We start from the raw sequence: 16,636 nt of genomic DNA, 5'->3' as shown, positions 1-16,636 counted from the left end.
ATGCTCAAGCCTGGGAAAAGCGGTTAATGCTAAACACATTGCTACTTTACATTATATGATTTATACAGCACCAAATCACAATAACAGTCCCCTAAAGGCGCTTTATAATGTAAGGTAGACCCTACGATAATACATACAGACAGTGGGAAGGAAAAACTCCCTTTTAACAGGAAGAAACCTCCGTCAGAACCAGGCTGTGTTAGAGACCCAGAGATTAATAATAACAAGTATGATTAAATGCAGAGAGATGTATAAGCACATAGTGAGTGAGAAAGGTGACTGAAGAAGAAACACCCAGTGCATCATGGGAATTCCCCAGCAGCCTATGCTTATTGCAGCATAACTAAGGGAGGATTCAGGGTCACCTGATCCAGCCCTAACTATATGCTTTAGCAAAAAGGAAAGTTTGAAGCCTGATCTTGAAAGTAGAGATAGTGTCTGTCTCCAGTTTGAGATGATCTGAGCATCGTGACACGGTGCTTTATCCTGCTGGAAGCAGCCATCAAGACCAACCTAGTCGTCAACAATGGTCATGTAGGCTGTGCTATTTAAATTAGGCTCATTTGTTGCTAAGAGACTAAAAGTGTAGGCCTTCTGTCAGTTCAGGCCCCTGTGAAGTGTAGCCTCAGTTTCCTGTTCTTAGCTGACAGGAGTGGCAGATGGTGTGGTCTTCTGTTGTAGCCCATCTGCGTGGAGATCTAATGCACTGTGCTCTTCTGCAAACTTTGTGTTCATAAAAGGCTGAACTGGTGTACCTAATGAAGTGGCGGGTGAATTCTAAATGTATTATAAAGCTTTACTTATTTGTTCAAATGTGAGCCTGTACTATACTAGATATGTTAGATAAGATTCTGGATTTTACTTGCATTTACAGTTTAAATAAAAAATTAACATCTGAACTCTGTGCAGCCTTTTTACATGCAGCGGCTGCACCGAGTTACACAAGAGGTCCAGTTTATCTGTGTCTTTTTTCCTCGCTGTATTTATGATCAAATATTCTGACCGATTTTTGATTTGAACCGTTTCTGGCTACATGTCACTAAACTCGGGAGCGCACGGACACGTCCTGCAGGCTGCCAGTGCACGCGTCACACCGGCCTCCGAGCTCGCGTTGCGTTCACTACACCCGTGTGTGTGTGTGTGTGTGTGTGTGTGTGTGTGTGTGTGTGTGTGTGTGTGTGTGTGTGTGTGTGTGTGTGTGCATTTTTTATTTCTTGAAGCCGTCTGTCAGTCTTATCAACGCCTTAACTCACTTCCTGGTTTTTAGTACCCGAGTCTTCGGCGTGAGCGCGCGAGCGTGCACACCCCCACCACCACACACACACACTGAGAGGGAGGGACGGAGCAGGTCGCGTTGCGTGTCTGCGCCTCTGTGTGAACACTTTAACCTGCTGCAAGATCTCCACACAGATGTTTCCTCCGGTGCTCCGCACGGCCTCTCAGCAGACTCAGGTACGGATCAGCGGTGGGCCCCCGTTGCGCTCCTGTTGTAAAAAGTTTGCGAGCTCCTTCAGAGTGTTTTTCTTCCACAGTTCGCTGTCATGCAGCAGCAGCCGCCGGTGAGTCCTTGAAGGCGGCAGGACTGAAGCGGGGTGAATGTAAAGAGGTTCCCCTGAACTCTCAGGACTCCAGCCGCTGCATGCGAGGAGGAAACTTTGACTTTCTTCGCTGCTTCTGAACTTCCACACACGGAGAGGAGAGGACAGGAGGGGGGAGAAAGTTCCTCTCTCTCGGCTCTACCTGCGGGTTCCTCTCGCTGTTGAAATAAATCAGCTGCAGAATGTCTGACTCTGCATCCAGCTTCCTCCACATCGGGGACATTGTATCCCTGTATGCCGAGGGCACGGTGAACGGCTTCATCAGCACGCTGGGGTGAGTGTACCGTCACTGTCATGTGCTCTGTGTGCACTTGTGCGCTGTGGAAATTACTGTGAACACCTCCGTTGTACTTCTGTGTGCACACATCCGTTAACAGCCTGAGCGAAGCCCCCAGCTTCATTAAAACCTGAAGATGAGGAGTTTAAACTGGGTTCTGTAGATCGACACGTGGCTTCAGGTGTCAGTGCTCAGCGCTGAGCCGACACAGTGTTGAATGATTAGTTGTTGACTATCCGTCCCTGTGAGGAAGAGACTGGGAAGCATTCTTCCATCAAACAACATCAGACTCCACTTTAATCTTGTTTTCTTAACTTTGTAAAATAAAACATAACAAACAAACACATGGAAGTAAAATAAAATTAAAGGGTTTATATTTACTGGCACAACAACCCAAAACAGGAAAAAGATAAATAACAATGGATTGCATTTATATGCGCTTTTTGAGACTCTTAAAGCGCTTTACAATTCCACTATTAATTCACACACTGGTGGAGGCAGCTACAGTTGTAGCCACAGCTGCCCTGGAGCAGGGTGACAGAAGCGAGGCTGCCATATCGCGCCATCGGGCAGTAGGTGAAGTGTCTTGCCCAAGGACACAACGACCGAGATTGTCCGAGCCGGGGCTCGAACCGGCAACCTTCCGATTACAAGACGAACACCCAACTCTTTGAGCCACGATCGAATATTGTTAAAATAATGAAGAAATATTCTTTCTTTTTCTTTTCTTTTGAGCGGATTTATGTGCACTAGTCTCATCTCAGTTCAGTCTGATAATATAACCGGAGCTGACAGCAGCAGTAGCCTCCTTACAAGCTTTAAACCAAACAGAGAGGGTTGTATTGTGAGTGGACCATAATTTGGCACTTATGTTTTTTTTAAAAAAAGGATGCAATACCAGACATGAAATAAGTCCAAACTAACTCTCCTGATAGCAACAGGTGCACTGCTGCTGATGCATGTAAAAACACAGAGCACCATGCAACACAATTCAATGGAATTAAATAATATAGCTTGTTGGCCACTTGTCACCATAACCATTACAGCTTTTTAAGAGAGGACTGGACTGATATCTGATACACTGTTTCTTAGTTGTGTGTACCTGGCTTTTAGGATGTGTAGTTCAACCTTGTCTAATATAGTAATAACAGTTTACTGTTTGCAGTAAGGGCTGTTATATAGAAACGCTGACCTGGAAGACTGAGCATGTATCAAGACAACACTATGATGTCATTGTGTAAATATGCAGTCATTGCTAGTACATGTATGTTTCACAAAGTATTGTGTTTTTGATATTTGCCCTGTTGAAGTGAATTAGTTGTGGATTATTAAATAGTGTGATTAAACTGTGAGTATGCTGTCAGCGCCGGTTTCCTCTTCAGATCCACATCAATGCTTCTGACTATCATGAATTTAACCTCTTGTTTGTCTCTTCGCTGTAGTGGAACTATTTGTCATATTATGGTTAAAATATGACTGATATATATATGATATACTGCCCACCACTGATTGTGAATAATATCCATAAAGAGACATTAAAAAAGCCTGAAACAGAGGAGTTATTATAGGTCTACGTGCATCAGGAGCAGCTGCTTTAATGCAGAAAGCCTGCAGTTAAAGAAAAAAGAGCAAAGACAATATTTGCATTTGCAAAGTTTCACAGGTGATGGAAAAATAGTCCGTGCAATGAACTGCTTTATCCAGAACTCCAGAGACGATAGATTGACTCTGAGGTGAAGAAGTGTACAGGCTCGTCAGTGTTTTGAAAGAAGGACGGTGACATATGCGCATTTTTTGTTTTTGTGGAGAAGCTTCTGTGTGTGTGCTTTTCCCTGCAAACAAAGTGTGTTTTTGTGAAAACATACCAGACTTTGTCCTGTGCTGAGAGAACTTGTTGAACATATTTTTTAAATGAAGGCTTTGAAGCTTTTGGTTTTAGATTGATTTGGGCAGTGTGAGAATGAGTGACACCCACTGAAAGCAGGTGGTGCAGGTCAACAGTGGTGCATTGTACACCCACTGAGTGTATGTTATGGATGGACATTGCTTTCAGGTCTGAATAGTGAAGCCAGTTTAGAAGTTTTTAGAAACTTTCTAATGGCCAGCATCAGTGGCCTTAATGTCTGCTTTGATGGAGGTTAATATGAAAGCAGCCCTCCTGCTCTGGGACTTGTGTAGCGTTAGCATCACCACTACAGCAGTAACAGTACACTTTATTATAAAGTGCCATAATCACATCACTGAATCTAAATGGATCAAACTGGACCCTTTTTCACCTTATTTCAGGGGGAAGGAAATCCCCACGGTCACTCAGTGATACCTTACATCTGTAAGGCGACACATGAACAAAACAGTCTGGATGAGAGACCCCGTTAAGATCCCTATCACCAGGGCACCGTGAGATCCCACCTACTCAAAAGTCAGATGGTTAATAATGTTCTTACAAGAGTAAATTTGTTACTGATGTTGCCGAACCTGTTTTAAAACTTTAACTCACATACTTGATCAAATTTGATGCAACAGTAATGCTGGCTCATTTAAGTCCTAATGATGCTCTAGAAATGCGTAAAAATTCAGCAGCCACCATTGGACCTGTGGGACACTCCAGCAGGACCACCTTCAGTATCTCTGCCTGACCTGACAAGTCTGTCTTTCTGTTGCTTTAGCAAGCAAGTTGATGACTAGACATTTGCTAGAAGTCATTATTCAGCTGCAAGAGTTAGTTGTCCTGGTGTGAGGCCCCTTGAGGGGCGGCGGTTTTAGGCTTTTGGACAGACTGAAATAAATAAATACATGCTATTATGAAGAAGAGATGCAGCTATAGTATTTTGCAGAAGTCTTGAGCAACCTACTATTTAGTAAGTTCATAATTCCATCAGTTTTGAAAAAGATCTCCAACACCACTGGTTGACACGTAGCCCCAAACCATAGCAGAGCCTACATTGTTTTACAGATGGTTGCGGATGGTGGTTGTACTTTCCTGTTGACGTCCTCCATACATATCGATGACAATTTGAAAAAATTCAAATTTAGATTCACGAGTCCTTAAAAGGTGTTGTTACCGATGTTCAGTTTAGTTGTTGTCACAGTAACTGGCATACCTCAGCCTTGGTTTGCTTCCTTAAGAATGGCTTCCTGACAGCCAGCCTTCGCCCGAGACCACTTGAAGAGGCTTCGGCAAACAGTAGGTAGAACTGGATCAACTCTAGGGCCAGAAGCAAACACGCACCACTGTGTTTTTATTGTGTTGAGAGCTACCCTAAGTATCAGGCTCGGTGACATCCCTACCCTCACCTCCTGTGTGATCAGCTATAGATAGATCTTCAGTCCTGCCACTTCTTTGGTCCTCCACTTGTCCACTTTCCAGCTAATAGCTCTGTGGGAATTTCCTCGTTGGTGCAAAAATACTATTTTAATCACTGTCAAACAGTTCTTCTCAGTTCTTGAATCTACAAAACTTTTTTCACCGTACTGAAAATGAGTGAAATTAATCAGAAAAACAAATAAACCCACAAATGACATTAACCATATATTTCAATAAGCGATTTCAACAATCAGTGCGTTCCTGTTATGAACCAAAATGTTTCTGCAGCATATCACAGAGTATTGACTATGAAGTATGTCAAGCATCTTGTCTTTGTCAAAAGGGTTTCAGCTAGAGTCCACTAAAGCCCTTTGTAGGTCGAAAGTCTTAATAAGTTACAGGGAGAATGGTCGTGCATGAAGGCTGCTTCAGAGTTAATGCACTCATTACACACCTTCCAGCTTTTCTGCTTGTATGTTACATTTGTTATCGACGAGATCAGAAGAGGAGTGCAACCGAGAAAACATTACTTTATGTTTTAGTGGTTTCTGATTTTTACTAACTTTCTCTTACATGTGTTATTTCAATAAAATTCAAAAATTACAGAAGATTGAAGTAAAGAAACTAGAACAAATGCAACAGATCATCTTTTTCCTAATATTGTCCAGAGTCTTCTGGAATTGCTGATGTTTCACTATCTCCAGCACAACCTTTAACACAAACATGCTGCATAGGGTAGCGGCAGCGCTGTCTGATTGCTTGGCAGGAAAAGGAAGTGGTACTCGGCATGTCCAAGAGAGATTTCCATTGCCAGTTTGTGCATTTGTCCCTGCTGTTGTTAATGTTCGCTTTATGAGGACTTTGTGTCTGGTCAAAACTTTCTTTAGGTTCAGATTTGTTTTTCAGGTTAAGATTAGAATCAGTATTCAGTAACAATAGGGAGGCTTTCACTGTTGCATTATGGTCTTGAGAATGTGTTATGTCACAGAGTCCTCACAAAGATATATGTACCAGCGTTTGTGTGTGTTTCCTGTACCATGGTCTTACACGCACTCCTTTGAATTTGACTCAGTCTTGACCTTTACAGCTTTATTCATTGACTGCCACACTGATCTGAACAAATACAATAAAAGCTATAGGTCACCCTTTAATAATTATGGTGACGTCACAGGCAAGAGTCATGTTTTGCCCACCCATTCGCAAGGGGAGCTAGACAAAATTAGGCAGGTAGTTTGAACATTGTAAGGGGTCTACCTCTAATCTTCAGGGCTGAAAGGAAGCCAAGTAGGAAGTGCAACAGAAAAAACTTCACTTTCTTCAATGGTAGTTGAGGCAGGGTGTAAAAAAGAAAATCCCCATATAGTCCCAGATGAAAACGTCCAGCTTTACAGTGTTAAAAAGAACGTTTATAACCTGGTACAACATACTGTTTTGGTGTTATCTGTATTTATATCCCTCAACTGTACAGGATTTTTTTTAACTGACAGGTTTTTCAGCACAGGCAGTTGTAACTGCTTATTATCTGATGGCTTTACCTTTCCAGGAGAGAGTCAGATAACATATTTGTGTTGCTGGTGCCTTTTGAAGCATTTGAAGTGTTCAGGTAGAGTTCTCTGGAAACAAACATGGCCTGCTGTGAAGTACAGTTTGTCTACAAATTCAGTTTAGGTGAGCAAAATTCTTAAATTTTATTAGTACTCTACAGTTTCAGTGTTAACATTATGGGCTGGCAGCAGTCTATTCTCTCATTCAAATATGGTCATTTCTGGCTTGAAATAGTCAACACAACAGCAGTCAACACTGAGACTTCAGAATGGGACTTCACCAACCAACACATATGGTCCATATAGTCTAAGCATGAACCCGGGGACTCTAGTAAACTCTGCACCTTTCCTTTCATACAAGTCCAAATTCACATTCTATCATTTTAATAGCTAGCAGGGGGGTGGCTGTAGCTCAGGGGGGTAGAGTATAGGGGTGCAACGATACACAACATTCACGGTTCGGTTCCATACTTTGGTGTCACAGTTCGATATTTTTTCGATACAAAAAAAACGTTCATGCCTTTTTAATTTGTCATTTATTAAAATTATAAATATATATTATAACTCAAAAGTACAGTTTATAAATTTAATGTTGCTGAAACAACAATATAATAAAAATAAACAAATCTATCTGATCGAGAAATCACTCATGTTTGGAAAAGAGAGTTTATTACAGAGAAATGTCTCTTTCCAAAGTAAAAGCTATACTATACGCTTCTTCTGGGCTATATTCTCAGCAGCATATTAAACATATCAGGTCCCCATAAGGACAATCATGTGCTAACCCTGTCTAAATGACTCGGTTAAAGTTTGTAGCATGCGTGCTTGTTGTTTTTGTCTGCTTCCACTTGTCTTTGCACTAGGATGCTGTCGGAGTAAATGTGCAGTCATATTCGTTGTGTTCCCACTAGTGCTGTCAGCGTTAATCTCGTTAAAATGACTCTAATGCCATAACGCGGCAAATGCGGAGTAGTCGAGCGCAGATCCACTGAGCGCTCAACACAGACAGCATCGTCAGAAGAAAAGTTGATAAAATAAATTGAAAATGTTGTATTGTTCAATACATATGCGTACCGAACCGAAAGCACTGTATCGAACGGTTCAATACTGATACATGTATTGTTGCACCCCTAGAAGAGGAGGTCATCTACTGATCAAAAGGTTAGTGGTTTGATCCCTGGCTCCTCCAGTCTGCATGCCAAGTATCCTTGGACAAGATACAAACCCTAAGTTGCTCTCCGATTCATCCAGTATGAATGTTAGCTAGGAAGCTAAAAGCTTAGAAGGAAGTGTTGGTGTGACTGGGTGAATGTGGCATGTTGTGTAGAGTGCTTTGCGTACTTCGAGAGAGTAGAAAGGCGCTATATAAGAATCAGTCCATTTACCAGAAGGCTTCATTAACTCGGATTTTAAAATGTCCACATCAGGAATTCCAGACATTTCATGCAAGTCACCATATTCAGACTTATACACAATGGAAAACATTTATGAAAAAATGCCTTCAACTATCTGTATTCAAGACCCCCAACATATTTAGTTTATTGCATTATAAAACAACCAAAGTCAACAAATGTTCAGATTTGTGCAGGTGGAAGATGAGAGTGTTGGGACTTTATTTTATCACCAATGAAGGTGACTCTAGTATAAATTCAAAAAGTTTGAATTTTACTGACACTCTAATTTTCCACAATAATGTGAAATTCCCTTTATTGCCCCTTATCCTAGTGTCCACTTATAGTACTGTAACAAAGAAATCTCCTGGGCCCAAATAAAACATTTTTAGTATAGTCCCACACTATAAAATATACATCTGTAAAAATGTAACCACAACAATTATCCATATTTTCATTCTATGTAACCTTCATATCAAAACAGTATCAATGATGTCAAGTCCCCAAACGTCTGTGGTTTGGATAAGCATTACACACTAATGTCGACATGCTAACTGCTCAGTAGTTTGCCCATGCTAGCATCTTAGACAAGAGAAAAGTAAATATTTCTGCACTTCCTCCACCCTTTAATCAAACAAAAGGAACCTGACCTACCTCAAAGTCTTGCAGTGAAAAAGAACAAAAACACGGTCAGAGTTGAACATTTATCCGTTTGATGGAGGGTTTAACCCACAGTTGTTTTCACATTTTATTGAACTATTACTTAAACAAGAACTCCTTTAAGATTAAAATCTCTCTCCGGGGAGACGTGGCCTGGAAAGCACAGAAGGAAAATGATAGAAATTGACCAGAACAAAGCCAGACATGGGACAATAAAACAAAACAAAATACAAAAAATAACCAAATAGAGAAATATGAGCATGTAATACAAAATCCCTTATTACAATAACAGTTGCACTTTACAGAACCCGTTTCTGAGCAATTTGTGGCAGCAGTTTTTTTCTCTACACTCCATTTGTTTCTGTATTTCTGATATCAACTTTATGTCACCAATCTGTTTTGTTCCAGTGTGTGGAACAACTTGAGTGGGCTTCAGTGAGCACCAACTTTATACCCATTCAGCATCTTTATGATAAAATAAAGGGCCACCTGGTTCCCATCCACTAAGGTGAATGTAGTCACCATGGTGCCAACCATTCATTACTGAGGTCCCATTATGAAGCTGTTGTCATATACATATACTAAGGGAATCAATCAAAAGCAGGATTATTTTCCCCATGAACCGAGATGGGGATGGTGCTGTTTTGTTTTCTGCAAGTATTTGCATGAAAATGACAACACACTCTTGAAGAGCACAAAGGCCTAATCTAATCTCCTTTCATGCCACTCATAAGCCAAATGTGGCACAGTTGTTGATTTCTTTGTTTTATATACCTTAAGGGCCACATTTTGATGTTTTGGCATGTGTGTGGCTTCTGTTCACTCTTTACTTTGAGACATTTGAATAGGGAGTTCCTGCCAGGTGAGACAGTGAGTGAAGTATGAGTGGATGAACCTACTGGTTTCCCTACAGTCAAATTCAGCTGGATCAACACAAACAGGATTCAAACAGAAGCACTGAGCTGCTGAGGTAGTAAAGTACAACTACTAACAACACACTGCAGACACATGCCATCTTCGCTTTCTCAGAGAGATTAGTTAGTTGTCTCCTTCCCAGAAAAAAGATCTAAATAAACATTGTGAGAGCAACGTGTCAGCCTGCGATCATGTGATGGTCACAGGGGAACGCTACGTAAATGTTGAAACATCTCCGGCTCTCCTCCCTGCACACTAATTCAAAGCAGGTGGTGAGTAATGAGAACAATGAGCTGAAACATCATGAAAAAACTAGAATTTTTCTGGTATGCAAAACAACAATGGAAATTACAGGGACACTCCCTACTACAAGAATAGTTGAAGGACATATGCAGAGATGCTTCAGGCTGTTTTTGAGTGTTTTAGACCATTTTTTGGTAAAATACCCGTTCTTACCTTTTACAGAAGCAAAAACTGCAGTTTCATCGTGGTTACATTTTAATTTCAGTTATGGGTTCCAGCAAAAATAAAAAAATGGAATAAAAGATGATTTTGAATTGAATCCCATTTTATTTACATATCGCCAAATCACAGCAACAGTCACCTTAAGGCCCTTTATATTGGAAGTTAAAGACCCTTCGAAAATAGAGAGAAAACCCAACAATCAGACAGCCTCTTTTGAGCAAGCATGTGCGGACAGTGGGAAGGAAAAACTTTCAGCATGACGCAGCCTGCAACTGTTGTGACCGTCCTGTTCAGTACCATTTAGTCCTCCTGTGAACTTCCATTGACTTTTTCACCACTGTTTTTGAATTTATCAGTGAGAGAATAACAATCATCTTCTCAATATAAGAAAAATAATCATGAGGACAAATCATCAAAATCCTGGAAGGAGAATGGATCAAGGCCTATTTAACACCACATACAGTTTACAAGAGACAATTTTATTTATATATGAATGTTTTGTATTTTAACTGTCATAAACAGGGTGTGAGAAGTGATACTAATAACAACTGTACTGCATTAAAACATTCACAACAGGTGGGATTTCCAATCTTTAAGTGATGACCTGATGAAACCTGCTTCCGGGTCCAAACTACTCTGAATTTATTAAGGCTGTTATGTTTTTAACGTGTTTTAATGCTTTGTATTCTGTTCTATTTAATCTGAACAAGCCCCTAAAAAGTCAGTGATCGCTGTCGGCCTCTCTCGATTTTTATCATCATTATTCATTTTAAATCTTAGTTTTTAAAACCTTACAATGTAACTACAGCCCAGCCCATGCAGCAGTATATTAATGACTAACCTCGTATTGCAGTTGTTCTTCTCACTGAAGTTTGGTCTGTTAACAGCATCCTGCCATGCAGTTACATTTGTTCCTAACCATCGGGAACCCTCATCAAGTGGAAAAAAGTTAGCGTTCATCCTCCAGCTTCACTGTGTTTATATTATCCTAACCATAGCTGTGTAGCTAGCCACCAAGCAGCACATCATTATATACCAGCTAGCCCAACTTCAGTAACCCTACAAACGCCTCTGCTGTTTAGTTTCCGGTCTTCATTTATGTGGTAAGTGATAGGAAATACGCTGCTCTCAAGGCGCTGCTACTGCGGCCCTGCTACCTTTCCGATGCAGAGCGGCCCAAGAAACTCGTCTCTCTAGGGGCTGGCTGATGGTGCCGCTCTCGAGCTCACAGAGTGCACGCTGACCTTGCTAGGAACGGATAACGGCGGATTCCTCTTCACTCACGTCTTCCTTCGACAGTTGCCGGTGCGAGCTGGCCTCACCAACTCCCCGCTGCCACGACCACTGGCGATAAGGAAAGGCTGCTCTTCATAGAGGATTCACGCTCGGGGAGACTTTTCTGTTTGGCTCCCAGAAGAGCCTCGGGAACTCTTGCGTCGTGTTTGCATACCTCCACAATGGTATATTATTTAATCTTAAAAAAAAAAAAAATTGGAGATTTCCCGCGTACCACCAGAGAGAGCCCAAGTATCACTAGTGGTACGCCTACCACACTTTGAGAAAGACTGCCATAGACCACTTAACATTCATCCACATGTTGACTGTTATATTGCTCTAATAAGTCCCATGATGGCTAGGTGACTTTCAGGGTGCTAATGACACCACAAATGATGCCACTTGAGATTCAGCACTTTGGACTACTCAGCAGTTTCACCTCCTGGTTGCCAGAGTAGAGCCGCTGCTCCTCCGCATTGAAAGGAGCCAGTTGAGCTGTTTCGGGCATTTGACAAGGATGCCTCCTGGGCGCCTCCTGGATGAGGTGTTCTGAGCATGTCCCATTGAGAAGAGGTCCCGGGGCAGAGTGATTATATCTCTCGACTGGCTTGGGAACGCCTTGGTGGAAATGTGAACATATGGAAAATAAACAGTTCACATAAACAAATTGAAAACCATGGGTCAGTGACCCATGAACCCTGACAATTACTGTGTTTTGTGTTCACTTGCTGCACTTTACTCTTCTGTCTGCAGCTGAGTTTACTAAAGTCACTTTGGAAAAGGATCTGGTCTCCAAGGAGATTTGAGTTGTCACTCAGCATCTTTGAAATCTGTGGCCTGCCAGTTCATTTGCTGTTTTCTGGGAGGGAAACATGGAAAACATCTGTGTTTATTCAAACACCTGGATCCATATTTAAATGTCTCTCCTCCTGCAGCAGAAGAAGGAGGGACAGAAAAACGAAACAAAAAACAACTATTGCCTTGGCATAAATACTGTTAAAACTACTGCATTTAAAATTTTCTCCATCTCAAAGAAGCAAAGTTAAAAAGGACTTTTCTCTATCGATCAAAGCATCTCCACGCCTGACTGGGTGCAGTCAAAGCAGAACCACCCAGAGCTCCACCCGGCCGCTGCCTCCAGTTGTGCTGGCGTTCCAAAGCCAGTCAAGGGGAAATCTCTGGGATGGAAGGAAGCCTGAAATGAATTCAGTTTTATGAAGTATTATGATAGTGAGCTGTATTTAGGTCAGTGAATAGTTTTCGTGGAGTCTTTGTTTTCTTTGTTTTTTTGTTTTTTTTCATGTTTCATATTTTGATGGAGTTTGACATATGGGTTGGTGAAAACAGGCATATGGATGCTGTTTTTTTCTTTTATTTTGGTTAAAAAAGGAGCTGAGCTTGAAAATAAAGCCCCCAATTTCTGTTCCTACTCTGACCTATGGCTGTGAGTGTGACTGATGAAATAAGATTGACACAAACAGGAGAAATGCAGTACTCAGCATTAGATTGGCAGAGGGCCTTGGTCATTAATAAGAGCTCAGAATAGAGATGCAGTTGTGGTGGTTCAAGCACCAGGATGTGTGCTGGGTGCCCTCTAGATGAGGTGTTTCAGACATAGCCAACTGGGAAAAGGCCTCATGGCTCTTGCGAGATGGGGTCTAGGCCTCTCTGCTTAGACTGCTGCTCCTTTAAATAAATAGCTCTTATTTCAGTTTCAGATCAATGCACTTCATTAATCAACATCTCTGATCTACTGCTGTTGGGCGCACCTGCAGATTTCTGACTTTCTACCATCATTATATACAATTTATACCCATTTTATCCTATTTACACTGTAAGCAAATTAAAAGTGAATCTCTTAATAGCAGCAAGCTAACGAAATTGGGGGTTCAGGGATTGGATTTATTTAGATAGACTGTGTGAAGGCCTTTGTATGTCAGTCCTGAAATCGTTGTTTCTTAAAATGTGGTCACTTGTAGGGGTGCAGAGCATTTCAGTGGCTAAGTCAACACACCTGAGTTTGTGTGAATGGAGCAATCAAGAGCACAAACGTCCTGAAAGACATGCACACACCTGACAGGCAGACAAAGGGACTCACCGTTCCTCTTCCCTGCTGCTTTTCTTTCCCTCCCTCTTTTTCACCATTTCCCTTCCCCCAGTCATGTCTGTCCCGTATGTAACAACTGAAAATAAAATAAAATAAACAATAAAAACAAAGGTCAATCAAATGGACCAGTAAGGCAAGGCCGGGATGGTACACTTGGTAAAGTACATCCGCTGGGCATCTTTCTCGGCCTTTAGACAACAATTATGATGACAAAACAACCAAACGGGACAGGCGGGCAAAAAAAAAAAAGACAAAGGGACTGATTGGCTGTTTTTGTAGCTACGCTGGTATCACTGGGGGGGAAGAAAATCCCACCTCAAGAGTAGAAAGAAACATAAAGAGGATGTCTGGAAATCACAGCAAGTAGATGCGGCAGAAGGAAAAAAGGGAGAAAAGAAAACAAAAAGGGAGGCAAGGGAGGACTTTTTCAAAACTAGGGACAGTTTTTTTTAAAGAAAGACAAGAAGAGAGGATTGGAAAATGCCAGCAGAAAGAGAGGTGGAAAGAAAAGACAAAGGAAAGGAAGGAAAAATGCAAAATGCAAAGGAAGAGGACAATGATAAAACAGAGGAAGGAAAGACAGAAGCAGGAAAACCGAATTTACTAAGAAAAACTAAGAAAAGTTTTTGTTTCTTTCTGCTTCACCTCTGGCTTTGTCAGGTAAGGGTGAATAAACTTTTGCTAGAGTGAACTAAACCTGATTTGTGTACCTACCCACTGGCATTCAGCCGAGTAAACAAATGAATGAACGAACATGACAGTAGCCTCTGCACACCATCCATCCTTCCTCAGTTTGATTGTTTGTTTGAAGTGAGCTTATAAAAGCAGCTTTGTGACTGATGAGCCACAAATACGTGGACGTTGGAGCTTTTCACAGCCATTTTGCGGACACCTGATTTGTCTACAGGTTGTGGTTTAGTTTGCACCACAATGCAAAATATTATTCAGATAATGATGGTCGCTATGAGAGAGCTTCAAAACAAGCTTCTTTTATACACTCAGTATAATAATGCACAACAATGATGAGTGTGTCATGATAAAGGTGAGATCACCTTTTCAAGATTTTCCTTCAGATCAAAGACAAGCAGATGGAGAATCAGTGAGTCAGTGTGTTACACGTGTAGACATGTTTCCATCACTGCAGGGGACATTTCCTGGAGACTTAACTTAAAATGAACCTTAAACCAGGTATTCATTCTTAAATGGAATGATTACATTAACGGGAATTGCTTTTAATCTCCACAAAGGAGTCAAGCCCCTACAATAGGATGTGTGACACACTGGTATCCTGCTGAAAGTAGTTAAAGTGCAAAAGTAATCCCGCTGTGCACAGCCTCAGTGCATGAATGTGTGTGTGTGTCTGTGTGTGTGTTTTGTAGTCACATAAATCTGTTTACACAGATTAAATGAAGCAATTTTCATAAAGTAAATTCAAAGATTTCATTGTTAAGAATTTATAATTGAAGGTGAAGATAATTATATTTTATAAGCTGAAATGAAGTTTTGGAAATACAAGTGTGTATTTGCATGTGCATGTGTGTGTGTCAGACTGCCAGAGGTCTTTGTACGTCTGTCTCCTGGTGTTTCCTAAGCAGCAATAATAACAGGGATTTACTCTAATGAGCACACGCACACGTGGAGTCATGCTCTGCATAGTCAGCTGTCAGCGGCAGATCCTTAAATAGTCATATTTAACACAAAAATCACCAAAAACAGAGAAGACAGACCCAACGGATGAAGCTGTATTTGGTTATGGAAAGTTAGAGCTCCATCACCTTACTTAGTGAGGTTTTGTAATCTGCTGAAACTTCAAGGAAGGTTGAAATATGTTGCAGAGGGTTTTTTGTTTTGGTACGTATGCAAGATGGATGTCACGACACCATGACATCCATCTTGGATTTGGTTGTGAGTACTGCTCTTACTGAAATTCACTGCCAGAGTAAATGAGTCAAAGTAATTTCATGTATTATAAAACTTAACGGTGGAGATATATTAGGGAGTAAGTCAATATTTTGTAACTGGGTCAGAGCAGCTACACACCTGCAGCCCTTGTGGGGTGTTCCCAGTCTGCAGTGGGAAGAAATAGTGTTGAACCAGTGACAAGGTCACGGATGACCAAGGCTCACTGATGCACATGGGGAGCAAAGACAGGCCCGTGTGGGCCTATAGTAGCTCAAATACTCAAGAAGTTAATGTTGGTTCTGATAGAACGGTGTCTGAATACACAGTGCAGCACACTCTGTTGTGCAGGGGGCTGTATAGCTACAGACCAGTCGGGGTGCCCGTGCTGACTAGGGCTGCCACAAACGATTATTTTGATAGTCGACTAGTCACCGATTATTTTTGCGATTAGTCGACTAATCAGATCATGCATCCATTGGACGTACAACGTACAGCTTATTGCACCAGCAGCATCTGCTCTTATATAACTATCATTAGCTTACAGCTTTAAGTGTTTAAGGTACGTGCTAACTAAAAATAAAGACAAGATGATAGTTTATTAAATTTTAATGAAGTTTGCAGATTGTTTCAGTGGAGTTTAATAAACTCAGCCGTCTGCTCCTTGCTATCTAAAATATAACAGCACACTGGAGTAAATTCTCGCGCATCTCACACTTTTAACATTTATTCAGCTGTGTAAAAACTGTAACTTTAATCTCAGCCAAACCGATTCACTCACTTTTCAAGGCACCCAAAGCCCTTTACAATTTCACTATTCATTCACTCTCACATTCACACACTGGTGGAGGCAGCTACAGTTGTAGCCACAGCTGCCCTGGGGCAGACTGACAGAAGCGAGGCTGCCATATCGCACCCTCTGGCCAACACCAGTAGGCGACAGGTGAAGTGTCTTGCCCAAGGACACAACGACCGAGACTGTCCGAGTCGGGGCTCGAACCGGCAACCTTCCGGTTACAAGACGAACTGCCAACTCTTTGAGCCACGATCGCCCTGATTGCCCAGTGGAAGAAAGTGGCCTGGTCTGATGAATCATGTTTTATTTTTCATCACGTGGATGGTCAAGTGTGTGCATTACCACGTGTTGGGTGCTGGGAAACTTTGGGTCCTGCCATTCATGTGGATGTCACTTTGACACACA

General features: G+C 41.6%; 1 protein-coding gene across 2 annotated transcripts in view; it reads left to right on the top strand.

Moving 5' to 3' along the window:
• Positions 1-1,300: 1,300 nt before the first annotated feature.
• The window catches only part of itpr3 (inositol 1,4,5-trisphosphate receptor, type 3), a 71,216-nt gene continuing 55,880 nt past the window's right edge, over positions 1,301-16,636 (top strand). The window contains exons 1-2 of one of the 2 annotated variants that reach the window (XM_086276722.1): positions 1,301-1,452; positions 1,533-1,872. In XM_086276722.1, coding sequence (XP_086132848.1) covers positions 1,781-1,872 — 92 coding nt within the window. In that variant the 5' untranslated portion in view covers positions 1,301-1,452; positions 1,533-1,780. Of the gene's footprint in view, positions 1,873-16,636 lie in introns of both variants that reach the window. The other variant, XM_086276723.1, reaches the window with a different exon arrangement.

This window comes from Aulonocara sp. 'chitande type north' Nkhata Bay, linkage group LG20 (genome assembly GCF_057382095.1).
Source record: "Aulonocara sp. 'chitande type north' Nkhata Bay isolate Kocher_YH1m ecotype deep benthic linkage group LG20, A_spYH_male_GT1.1, whole genome shotgun sequence".
In the NCBI taxonomy this organism is placed as follows: Eukaryota; Metazoa; Chordata; class Actinopteri; order Cichliformes; family Cichlidae; genus Aulonocara; species Aulonocara sp. 'chitande type north' Nkhata Bay.
This window is presented reverse-complemented; position numbering and strand designations above follow the sequence as displayed.